The sequence below is a fragment of the Struthio camelus genome, chromosome 11 (assembly GCF_040807025.1).
Source record: "Struthio camelus isolate bStrCam1 chromosome 11, bStrCam1.hap1, whole genome shotgun sequence".
NCBI lineage: Eukaryota > Metazoa > Chordata > Aves > Struthioniformes > Struthionidae > Struthio > Struthio camelus.
The window spans coordinates 26887800-26900647 of record NC_090952.1 but is presented as its reverse complement, the minus strand read 5'-3'; the positions used below and the strand labels follow the sequence as shown (position 1 = coordinate 26900647).

General features: G+C 37.7%; 1 protein-coding gene across 2 annotated transcripts in view; it reads right to left on the bottom strand.

Annotated features, from left to right (window-relative positions):
* The window catches only part of BRWD3 (bromodomain and WD repeat domain containing 3), a 65221-nt gene that overhangs the window by 36968 nt on the left and 15405 nt on the right, over window positions 1-12848 (bottom strand). For both annotated transcript variants that reach the window (XM_068956688.1, XM_068956689.1), the window contains exons 7-12: window positions 7873-8033; window positions 6497-6718; window positions 4761-4861; window positions 3985-4055; window positions 2469-2569; window positions 655-695 (exon numbers count right to left, since the gene is read on the bottom strand). In XM_068956688.1, the coding sequence (XP_068812789.1) occupies window positions 655-695; window positions 2469-2569; window positions 3985-4055; window positions 4761-4861; window positions 6497-6718; window positions 7873-8033 (697 nt within the window). The remainder of the gene's footprint in view (window positions 1-654; window positions 696-2468; window positions 2570-3984; window positions 4056-4760; window positions 4862-6496; window positions 6719-7872; window positions 8034-12848) is intronic.

Here is a 12848-nt window from a genome sequence, read left to right as displayed (position 1 = left end):
GAGGGCCTGGCTGCTCCTTATACCATGTTTCTCTCTATAGAACCTCACAAAAGCTGCGATCTTCTGAATTAAGAGTGTGTTCATTAAAAAAAAAAAATTTTTTTCCCCACGTTTCTTGGAACTCTGAGCATTAGGAAGGACAACTTTCTTACTCAAACCATTGTTCAAAGGCAGCAGACAGAAGAAATCAGTCACCAAGGAATTAGATCAGACAAAGAGCGAATGGTGGACGACCTTGTTTTTCAGCAACAGATCAGCAATGTCATATTCTGAGGAAAATGTTTTAAAATTATGCTAGTCATGGTTGCTTTTTAGTCCCCATCTGTGCACTCAAAGAAGTTCTAACTTTTGCCTAGAACTATATTTATTATAATGCTCACTTGTGTCATACAGCGTCTTACTCCAGAAGTAGCCCTCTCTGTACTTAACAAGGCTACCTGTGAAGCAATACACTTACAGAGAAACGCTACAGAATCTGTTCGCAATTTGCTCAGTCTTAAAAAAAAAACAAAAAAACAAAAAAAACAAAAAACAACCAAAGTAAATGTGCGGTCACAGAACACTTTTGCTGCTATACCAGATTTTCTCTGAAAAGTTATTTGGAAAAATAAATACCACACTTCACATGAAAAAAATCCCAGGACGCCCACTTACCTGTCCCCATTGTTACAGAACTGGACTGCAACTACTTTGTCCTAAGTGGAGGAAAAAAAGTAGAGTGCTTTGTAAGCTGAAAAGCTCATGCAGAAAGATCTTAATGATGAATTTCAAACAAGCAGATCACATCTTCCCACACATCTCTTACAACATACTGTCTTAGAAATTTATGACTAGAAAGGTCACATTTGAAGTCAAAATTTCCCCAAACAGTCATATGGTGATAGTCATTAAAATAGAAAATCCAGAAAGGCAGTGAATTTGTGTTGCTCCTGAGGCACAAGTGATTTTTGAGTCAGTCACCGCACCATTTACAACCCAGTGTAAGCTCTACCTGGGAAACTCTCTCTCTTACACTCCACACAGTTAACAGGAGTAAGACGCGCTCTGAGCTAGCAAGAGTACCTAGCAGGTACACCCAGCAAGAGAGAAAATGAGTGACTCGGCTAAAAAGGCAATCACAACAGACTGGCAACCTTTAAACCCATATAGCATGAAATCATATTGAAATATTTTGTTGGAAAAAACAATTTGTAAACTTTGGCTTTATTTCTACATTAATTGCTCAGAAACAAGTATTAAGTTTTAGATATAGTTTTGCTGCTTTTTTTTTTTTTTTGCTGCATACTTGTGTTGACCGTACGCATTTGCTATTCTTTACTACCACTGATGTTTCTAGCTTCTGAAAACTAAGTGTCCAATTTTAGATTTCCTTCAAGGGTGGGCTGACTGCAATCTGTGCTATTAGGAAGAGCAGACTTTCAAAAATTAAAGGAATTACACTTAAGTGTGGAATTATTCCACACTTAAACTGCCAAATACAGAAAACAGAAGCTTTGTTATGGGTTAAATACCTCTTAGATTTGTTGGCTCAGAGCTCTAAAAGACTTAAATGCCAGACCCGCCACTCCCATTGAAGTTCACTGAATTAATTTAGGCTTCAGCCTATTGTTGAAGTGGGCAGCAGGGCTATTAAGGTTCAAAGATAAATGCTCCAAACTCCTCACAAGTGACAGCCCTATCAGTATTGCTATAAGCGAGTTGTCAGATGTATTGTTTACCATGGTAAACTTAATAAATAGTATGATCATGACCTGCTCTCAGTATCAACTAAGACATGAAGAAAGATTTGATACTATGTTAGTGACACTTTCTTATTATCAGGTTTTATTTAAATTATTTTTAGACATTCAGTAGTTTCAACAAAAGCTATCAAGACTCAAAAACCTAAAAAATTAGCACTTAAGGTCATCATACACATTTAAAATAGAATTTTACAAGAATCCTTCTGCACTCCATGCAAAAGGCTATGCTTAAGTTTCTTTTTATTTTCCAAAACTCTCACGTTCCAAATTTGACTGCATATTCTAAAATCAGAAGAACTTTGTTTTTTCTCATTACAAAGACTTTTGGTCAAGACTAAAGTCAAGACTCAACATTAAATTTCATAGGAAAAATGATGTCTTGCATGAAAACTGCTAATCCTGAAGACCTACTTCAGTCCCTCATTGCATCACAGACTTTCTTCAAGAATACGACAAAATCACTTACTCCTGTGACTTCCTGGGGGAATAAAGGTTTCCCTGGGAGGGTAAACTACATAAAACACACACTTTGCAGACATCTGCCTCAAAGGAATTTAAAAATAAACATACTACAAATTTCAAGGCGCTTAAATACCACAGTGTTGAGAGCCAGCTGAATTCTAAAGACAGAAAACAAGTTCAATGTGCATGTACAAATCCAACCTAACTTCTTGAAATAAGGTGAAGGGGAGAAAGAAGAGATCTGCTTTCTGATTCTTCTCTTACCGTATGAGATTCCAACTCAGCAATTTTCTCTGGAGATTCCGAGCCCAAATAATATATTCTTATCACGTGGTCAGTACTACCTGTTGCAATGAACATGCCACCTAAGAAAGACAGTGTTTTCTATGAGAGGAAAAGCCACTCAAGGAACTACAAATTTTAATCACTGCGTAATTGTCAAAGCAGCACATTAAGTTTGAAACGGAAAATTTCCGTAGAATAAAAAATATGTATATCCTGAAAGAAGTTAACATGGACAATTTTTCTTTGATCTGTACTTTCTCAGACCATATTAGCTTTAACACGAATATGAGCTCTACAGTATTTTCCAAGAATAAACCTTTGTGACCATAGAAAGATATTATTCCAAGTTACAACATTCATCCAACAAATTATTCTGCTTTTCCTCAAACTACCGTGGTGCTTTCAGCCTGTGCAGAAAGTAGACAGGAAATAGTTTAAAATCCTCACTGGTCAATATCAGGCAAAATATTTAAATGAATTTTCAATACTTATTTGAAGTGCATCAAAAGAAGAATTGCTTAATCAGGAGTCAAAGATTAAACTGTTTTCCGTTAATTTTTCATTTGTTTTCTGTTTATAATATTGCACAAAAGGGGCTCTATTGTGTAAAACCACTGACACGGTTTTCGCAAGTTCAGAAATCCTCGTTTTAAAAAAACGAATGTGGATAAGGATCATATGGCTATACAACAGCTCTCTATTTCAGAAAACAAAAATTAATAGGAAGTCATGTAATTTGGCCCTGTAACATCACTCTATTTCTTTGAATTCAAACTGGAACAAAAGATGCCAGTGAAGCTGACATTTTCAAAAACATCCAATTCACAGTAAGAACTTGGTTATTTACTGGTCATTCAATAGATTCTTTACACTGAACAAGAAATTATAAAACAAAAAGCACTAAATAGGTTACTGAATAGCTGTTTACTAAAGAGATACTCCAGTCTCGCCTCTACGCTCCCAGGCAGGTACAGGCTCGATTATTCTGTCAAGAAGCTCCACGTGCAGCCTAGTTAGCAAGAGGAGAGAGGGGAGACAGAGACTGCTCAGTGGGAAACACCGAGAATTACTGAAGGCCAAAGACGTCAAAGGAGAATTGATCCTCCTAGAATTTAGCCAAATTCTGGAAGATTAGCAGAAGTGTAATCTTCTAAGCAGAGGCCACCTGTCTGCCAGATTTCAAGAGCTTTTCATTCCAAGAGACTAGAACTTCACAAAGAGAAAGCTCTAACAGGCAAAATAACAGATTGAAGGCTTTAGCCTTCCTCTGAAATGGTCAAGATATTTTAGCTTACATTAAAAAAGAATAAATTAATCAGCATGAAGCAGATACTTAGCATGGAAAATTTCAGTTCAAACAATCACAATTTGACAATGTTGCAATTAACTGAAGAGGAGTTTAATGCCATTTGTATTTAAAACAACCCAAAAGTCCTGTCATCAAATGAATTATTTTTCATAAAATACTTTCCACTACTTTATAATGCATACATACCAGAACTGAAAGATGAACAAGATATCTGAACACCAGGCCTGGACCTCTCTGCAAATTTTACAGGGCGATCCCTATTTGCAAAAACACAACATTTTCACTTTTCGTTAGTTCAATCCAATACCATACCACCAGAATAGTGCACAGCAACTTAGTCAGCAAGGTCAACATGTCCATCCTAAAATCCTTTATTTCAGAATTCATACCCAAGTGTGCTATCTATCACTTATTAACTTATTAAATAAGAAAACCACCATTTTCTAAATTGAAAAGACTATTTAACTTATTTATCATTACACTCACCAATTCAAATTTATTTAGAATAGGAGCTGGGGAGCCACTGGTCTACTACCATTGACTCTGTAATAAGTGTGGGTTTGATGACAGCTGCAGATGGGTGTTCTTCTGACTGAAAGCAGTCAAACTTCTTTGCCTGCATGTTTTAGAGAAGAATGTGGTCCTAAACATAAAAGCCGAAAGTTCTTCCACAGCACTGGGCTCTTATTTCTGTCCTTTGCAAGCCAGACCTCTGTCTCCCTTCTGGGATGGAACAGTACAGACTTTGCAACACACGAGAGTAGACCTCTCCCCACACTGCTATGGCAATCATTGCACAGTGGTCCACCAGCACATCCTATAGGAGAATATATCCTCAGGATATTTGCTCATTGAAAAGGAACATGCCCTTATTTAACTATCCTAATACTCCCCTCCACTCTAAAACTCCAAAGAAGTTGGCCTTTTATTTAAAATAATTATAATTATCTAAACAGGCTTACTTAAACTTCACTGTGTTAGCATGCCACTGCCAGAAACAGATTGTTCCGTCAGCACCAGTAGAAGTGAGGTATCGTGTTGTTCCTTTTCTTGCTGGAGAGAACTAAAAATAAAATTGTAACAGTTAAATCAGCGAACTTCCTTCCTCCTTTACATGCTGGAAACTTGTAAGTGGATCGAACAGGAGTTTAATGTTTCATGATGAACATATTAGTTTCCCCCCAGAAGCAAGGACCTGTACCAGGAATAACTGCAGAATCTGAACTTCCATAAAAATAAAGATGTGAAAATGGAAGATACCTACATTTTGATGAGCAAGTCTTTGTTTTTACCACACAAAACTTAGTGAAATGGAGAAATGCCACAGAAGCCTAGATCCTCTTACTTAAGAGGAAGTATTCGCTCAGTTTATTGCTTAGGAGCAGAACTGGATCAAACTCGGTAACATAGACAAAAATGATTCCTATATTCGAGCCCAACAAAGAGCAGCTGCACCATAAGATCACTGCTCCCTCCTTCTTCCAGAAACTCTTCTCTGCCTCCTTCTGGGTTGGGAAGCTTTTCATCCTGAAGCTAAAGTCTTTCACTTTGATTTCATAATTGCAGCAGTAACTTTAATCTTCTGGCTACTGGATAAATGAATCGAGCAATGTTTACATTAAAAGCAATGACTAGTTCTGGTGTTTTGTTCCGATTTTGATTATTTTCTATAATACCGGAGTTCTGTAAAAACGTGGGGAGGATATATAAACAAAAAATACACAGAATGCAAAAGCAGGTTGTAAAATATAAACGTCCAAAACATCACCGTAAAGTAAATAAGCTGCAGCTTATTAAGATCAGACAAAATCGGAAGTGCAGGCAAGAGGAAGAGAAATCACAGAGACTATAGGGATGCTGGAGAAGACTGACGAATCCAAAGCATAAAAACTGCTGAAGGAGAGATTCTGAGACAAACATCCCTGCACATCTCCCCCCTATGTGCACAACCTGCCAAAATGCAAAGATTGTCTTGTCTTTATTCTGGAATTTTATTTTGTTGGATGTTCTCATCTAGCTGGGTTTTTGTTTTGTTTTAACTAATAAACTGCAAATTACCAGCCATCACAGACTGCTCCATCTCTAGAGAAGCTAATATTGGCAGTTCAGTTATTTTTTACTGCTCTGCCGCTGCTCACTGGGCAGTTGCCACGTAACAACTGAAACTGCACAGGCACAAGTGCAGATTCTCAACAAACCCCGAGCTGTGCTGTACTGTGGCAGCTTCAACATCTTTGTATGCTGCAATATCCAGGACGGTTCCTTACAGTACAGACTAAGATACATTCCAAGCGAAGAAGCTACGTGCAATGAGGGTTCTCAGCAGGCAGCATTTCTCTGAAAAATAAACCGTTTGCGGGACTGCAGAAACATTCGTTAGGTCTCTGTGCAAGGACTACTATCAAAGACGCCAGCCTTTTTTCACTGGATCAGCTAGCTGATTCGACACACTCAGCGACTGTGCTTTTGCTAGCTCTGAAAAGAAGGAAGCAGTGCGACCACACAGTTAAATGTAGCTGGAAGAAGGATCACTCATTCAGGCAGCAGTTGGCCGCTGCGGAGTTCACTAGCAAACACCACCCTCAAGCTGAGGCAAATCTACACTGCCAAACACAGACAAAAAGTTCAGCCCCTATTGCTAATCCACATCTCTTAGTACCATTTTAATTCACAGATCTAGGAAAATGTTATTGCTTACCTGTATGGAAGTAATGGAAGCTGAATGGCCCTGCAGCACTGCAAGTGGGGCACAGGTTCGAAGACACCAGACTCTGACTACTTTATCACAGCTGCCTGCAGCAAGCAGCGTGTTCTCGTAGTTAACAGCCATGTCAGAAATCTCGGCCGAGTGTCCTCGCAACGTTGAAAGCAGGCGCCCATCATCTGTAGCCCAGATTTTGACCAAACAATCATCTGACCCCTAATGCCACACAGAAATTTCCAAAGATTATATAAAATAACATACAGATGTTCTGTGTGCAGAATACACACTGTAGACACGTAAGTAGCTAAAGCACCACCGGGCCATGAACCTGCCAGAAGGACAACTTTGGCGGGATTCCTGAGAGGCACAACTATCTGAGTTTGGGGCTTGTTTTGTGGGGTCCAGGATTTAGATATCCACACAGCAAAAATCAGTTTTATATTTCATGCTAAGATAAAATTACTGCCGCAAATAAAACTCCTCCCAGTATGGTTCAGTAATAAGTAAGGCAAATTTAAGAAGATAAAAAGTTTCATCACACACTACAAAAGACGCATTTATCTGTGTAAGCAATCTCCATTCAGTAGTAAAATCAGACTGATCATAAGACTTAAGCTCTAAGCAAAAGAGCATTTAATCATCAGGCATTTCAGAACCTCAGCCACGATCTAGTCGCAAGTCAGCTGTACCACAAGGTTCACAAATAACAAAGACACTTAATAAAAAGCAAGGGTAGTATCACTGAAATGTATGTAATATATTCTAGAGAAAAACTTAAAATAACATTCATTTATTCACTAACGTATTACAAATTATATCAGGTAAATTTTGTAGAGTTGTAAATAACAGATGAAGTAATGAGGTCTTTTATTTGTCATCAAGTATTTACTGAAATGCAAGGGAAGGGTTGCCAGCAATTCCAAAGTTACAAAAGGTAAAATTTAGTTTTAAATCAAAGTATTGGACTTAACTCAGCAATCAAGACAATTCCAAATCCCGGACTATCGCACTGCCATTCAGTAAGAAAGTCAATAAATATAGAAAAATGAGCACACGTTTCAAGGGAAGGTGACAAGCTCTGGATTGAAACAACCTTTTTGTAAGGTTCTAAATGCGGAAGCAAATAGCTAGCTAAGACACAGTTTACTGGAGTCATGAGCAATTTAAAAAAAAATAAGTCAATTGAAAAGTGAAAACTCATCCGGAAAGAGACTATTTTCCCCTAACATTTCAAAATTTTTCTTCCCTTCTTTTCTGGAGGCTGCGTCTGCATCTCATGAGCAATTAAAAGGCTATTGAAGGTCTTGGAGAAAGAAGCCAAACCAAGCAAACCAATCTTCCTAGAAAAGCACAATGATTTTTAAACTTACTGTAAAAATTCTTCTTCCACTGCGATCAAAGGCTATACAGTAAACAGATGATAGATGCCCCAAAATCCTCTTGTGCATCTTCATGTGTTGATAGGTGGATGTTGGGAACAAGTGGCTGAAACGTCCACATCCAGTTAATTGCCTGGCAGAAATGATATTTACTGCCAAAACAAAATGAAAAGAAAACGAAGATGTTGATTTTCTCCAGAACTCAAAGTAAATTACCATTAAATCAAACATAATATTTGATAATGTCATTTAACAGCTTTATTATTTTAATTCATAAATCTGAACCTCCTTAGTCTTCTTAGACCACTTGGTATGCTCTCTTGTAAGAGGTAAGCCCAATCCGGACGACGGCTTTCAATACCTATCACAAAACAGCTACCTTCTTGACAAAAATTAAGACAAAAGGAGTAAAGGACAAACATAAAGATTTCCTGCCACAAGTGCTCAATTCAGGAGCAGGATGAGTAATCCTAAAGCTAAAAAACCTCAGAACTCAGAGAGAGGGTTTTTCAACTTTAACTTTTACATATACATACATACATACATATACACACACACACACACAAATACATATGAATTTTATACATAAATATAATTATTACCCATTCTTTAGCTACAAGAACTTTTGTCCTGGTTAAAAAAAAAATGTATGTAGCATAAACATATATACACACACACACAATGTTATACATATGCAAATACTATATGCTTTTATATACATTTATATACATTTAAATGTATCTGCAAACATGCATTTGCACTGAAGTACACTTACTGCACATCTCACGAAAGTAACTCAAGGAATGGACTCTGATACATAGAGAAACTTGCTACAAAACTAAGGAAGATTTTAAGGAGTATTTTCAATAAATACTATTTAAACATATAACAGGCTGAAGCTCAACTCAGCTTTATTTGCACTATTAGGAAATAAGACGACCAGAAAATGATAGAAATAAGAAGATTCATAAGCATCGATCAGTGATTTCCATAAGCCATGCTCAGGGAGTCTGCTTGGCCATAAACTGCCAATAGATGTATTTGTCTCATAGGGAATACAATAATTTTTAGTAGCAGATAATTATTAAAACCTGATATTAGTAATGTATAATTTCTTTGTACCTATTAAGATATTTTTATTTTTGAATGATAAAAGTAAAATTTTGCGTGCTCTTTTTGTTATGATAAAAATCTTTCTTCAGAGTGGGTTCCAGATCATATGTAAGTGCCAATGGCCCTCCACGTATGTTCCCCACAAAACCTCTATCACTATAAGCAGTAGCTCCAACATCATTTCATATTTATGACGGTGGAATTGAGGAATAAGAAGCTTGTGGCACCAAGGGAAAGACCCCTGATCAGGAGTGGCAGCCACAAAACAAAATTGCAAAAAAATAAAAATTACTTCAAAAACGGCCTATAACCTAAATACACAAAGACATCAAGTGAAAAAGCACTATTAGCCAATTCAATGAAGATAACTATGAATCTCCTTTTCTTGTCTAGTAGAAAGATTCATATCCTGATTCTAATCTCTGATTTGAGGCATAATTTGATAATTGCTTTAGGTATTTAGTTTTATCTGCCCTAATTTATGGCACTAGAACTTTGGATTTCAAAGTTTTGAGAATTTGTTTTTAATAATAGTTCAAGACCTAGCATCCGCCTATAGGTGGGTTTTGGTGAGTACCGGCAATAGCAGGCTCCCTGAAGATATGCCTTATCTGAGCTTCACAGGGGCTGCTCTTAAACTCCTTCACGCCTTGCAATCCTTCAGTTTAATATTACAGAGAAATATTTGACCCCTTTTCTTAATTGAATCATCATATCATTGCCTGTCTACACAAAAGAGATGTCAGAAGATGTTTAAAAAACTACAAAGTCAAGAAGTGTCATTTCAAATGGTTCCTAACTGGCAAGGCATTTCTGTCTCATCTATGAGACTGAGGCACTTGCACACAAGTAGACAGACAGACAGACAGACTCATACCATGACCTTATCTTCAGTCAATATTTGTTTTCTCATGTAAAAATACATATTCAGCAGCACTAAAGAAGCAAAATGCACCGAACCAACTTAATCTACTATCTACCTGCTATTCAACCGATTGCTGTTAAATCGAAATTGCCTCCCCTAGCAACACAAAAATGAAATCTTTAACCCTCTTGTCCACCTCTTACTGGAGACCACACAGATCCTGTTGCGTTAGATCCAGTACCTCCAGGTTAGCTTATACGTTAGTTTTGGCTTGCTTTAATTGTAGCAGTTTAGAAGCTAACTTTTTAAAAATATTACATCTGCCTTTCCATCACACTGTGGACACTGTCATGCCAGCACAAGGGATTTAGTCATTTCAAAATAGGGTAATTCTGCTGTGCCTTTTAGTGCTTAAATCATTTAAATACATAACAACAGTGTGTCTGCCTTTAAACAATTTCAAATGGCTTTGAATCTTTTTTGTTAAACTACACAAAGAGTTGTGTGAACCAAAAGGTATACTCACCTTTCAAAATACTCTCAATAACCGCAGTACCTCCCCATACTACGGTGCTCCCATGCCCTTTCTCAAGATCACTATTACTTAAAAAAAAAAAAAAAAAAAAAAAACACCATATCCACACCATATTTTATAAAAATCGAAGGAAGAGGTATTTTTGAAGAGTGCTTCTATGATTCTGGAGCACAAATCATTGTGATCCTTCCACCACTATTTGTCATAAATCACATGAAGGAAATCCTAGAAGGTATGAAGAACAGTCAGGTCCCTACAGACTCAGCCATCCAATTGGCGCTCAGCACCTATCTTTTCCAGTTGATTCCTAGATTTGTCATCGATTCAGCCTCAGAGAAAATGAAAGCTACTTCCATTTTTTCTGCACCTGCTTCCCTGTTTGTGCAATGGAGGCAAGACTTCTCAATCTCCAATGGAGAATCAAGAAATAAAGCACGCTGCTTACGAAATGCTTTGATCGAGAGCTTTCAGAGAAATACAGGACTACTGTTGGGCCATGGGGAGTATTGTCTTTACCAAAGCAATAGCATCTGTGAACAAACAGTAAGTATTCAATGTATCACATTCCCATCGTAAAAATACACAGGGTTTACCAAAACCCTATGCCTTACCCACACAGCTGTGTGTGTGTGTGGCTTTTTGTCTTCTCATACTTTATAAACTATCAGTTTATCAGTGCCTTCAAAACAAAAAACTATACAATTTCAGTTCTTACATCATTTGGTAGAAGATTAACACACAGAATATCTAAATAGAGAATTACATACACACACACAAGATTAAAAGTTTGCTTTCTTTAGTACAATGATGTTATTGTACTCACAAAGCCTAAAAGCCTTCTGAAAGGAAAATTCCTGTTCCCACACAGAGAATTAGCAACATAGTAGCCCTAAAAACTTCTAGCAACCTATCTAATTAGTTGCTCTACTTCATACTACACTAGGCATAAAAGCCTCCAAGTCTACCCTCCTCACTATTTTCTGCTATGAAAACCTTTTTCCAACTGTACTGACATTATTTAACCCAGAAAGAGAGCATATCCAGTAACCTCTTCTTTTTTTTTTTTTTTTTTTTTTTTTTTTTAAAACAAGCAAGTTTTGTCTGTAAACAGAAGGGTCTTCTCAGATAAAGAGTTCTTCACTACTAGCTGCTTAAAGGATTACTACGTAGATGCAGAGATGCCAGAGAATCTTGTTCCTATTAAGGGCCTCTACCAGCCAAGATATTCTTTACTCATAAGCCTCGTGGTCTCCAAAATATCAACTACTGCCACATATAACTTGTCTTATTCTCCCTTCAGGAAGGGGAGACTTCTGACCTCAAAAAAGATTCTAGGGTGTTGGATTTTTCTTATAATAAGCTCTGGGGAACCCAGACTCCTGGCTTCATGGGGTGAGAGTTGGGTTTTCTCTTCCTCAGGATCTGCAATAAGCACCTTGGCCTCTCCCCGAGCATCAGCATCACCAGGTCCCCAATGTGCCAACGTGCTGAAAAAACTCCGGCTCACATTAATGCCTCCTCAAGCTACCGAGTAGTAGTACTAACTTAGGGTGACATGGTAAAATACATTCATTTTTCGGTTTCTTTCTCACAGCCCTTGTTCCTCAAACATATACACTTTCTGAAAAATTAGAGTTCTTAGCGCAAGTAGGTGCGTGGTTGCGCAGGGGAGTCACATACATTGTACAACAGTAATTCTTAAATTGGCATCCATGCTACTAGAGATGATAACTCCCATATAAAAACACTTATAAGAACACTGATGTAGGAAGAATAAAACAAAAAAATCCACGGGGGGGGGGGGGGGATCAGACACCAGGATTTTCAAAGTTAAGTTACAACTTTAGAAAGAATTAAAACATTTCAGTATGCAAAAGTCAAAGAAATAGGCTAACAGACTGTCCTCACAGATATTCACCATGTTACCTGTTACATACATACAGCAGAAAGTTATGACAGCATTTCCTCTTTCTTTTTCCCAACAGATCAGCAGAGATCTCTCAGACTCTGCACACAGATGACATGCTCCTGCAAATTACTTTCATGGGGTGGTGCTATCTCAGATATTCTCCTACTCTGCCTAAGTATGCTGGGAAGAGGGAACATTTCTTTCCCCCCGTCCAATTCCACCGTGCCTCACATTTTATTTTGGAGTATGGAGGGATACAAGATCACTACTCTCAAAGTCCCATCCCACCCCCATGCAGACATAAAATCAGCTAGCGCAGATGGAAAGGCAAGACACTGCAGCTGCAGACTCTTAGAGCTGAGGGGGTAACCATAAGCAATCTCATCTTTCACAGCAGAAAAAACACACATGGCGGCAAGCTTAAATCATTATCGCTCAAAGGGAAATGATATGAGAACATTTTTGCCTGCTATTCCTGCACCTTATTTACCTGACTACACAGGAAATTATGCAATCATTTCATTTCACTCATGACTACACATTAT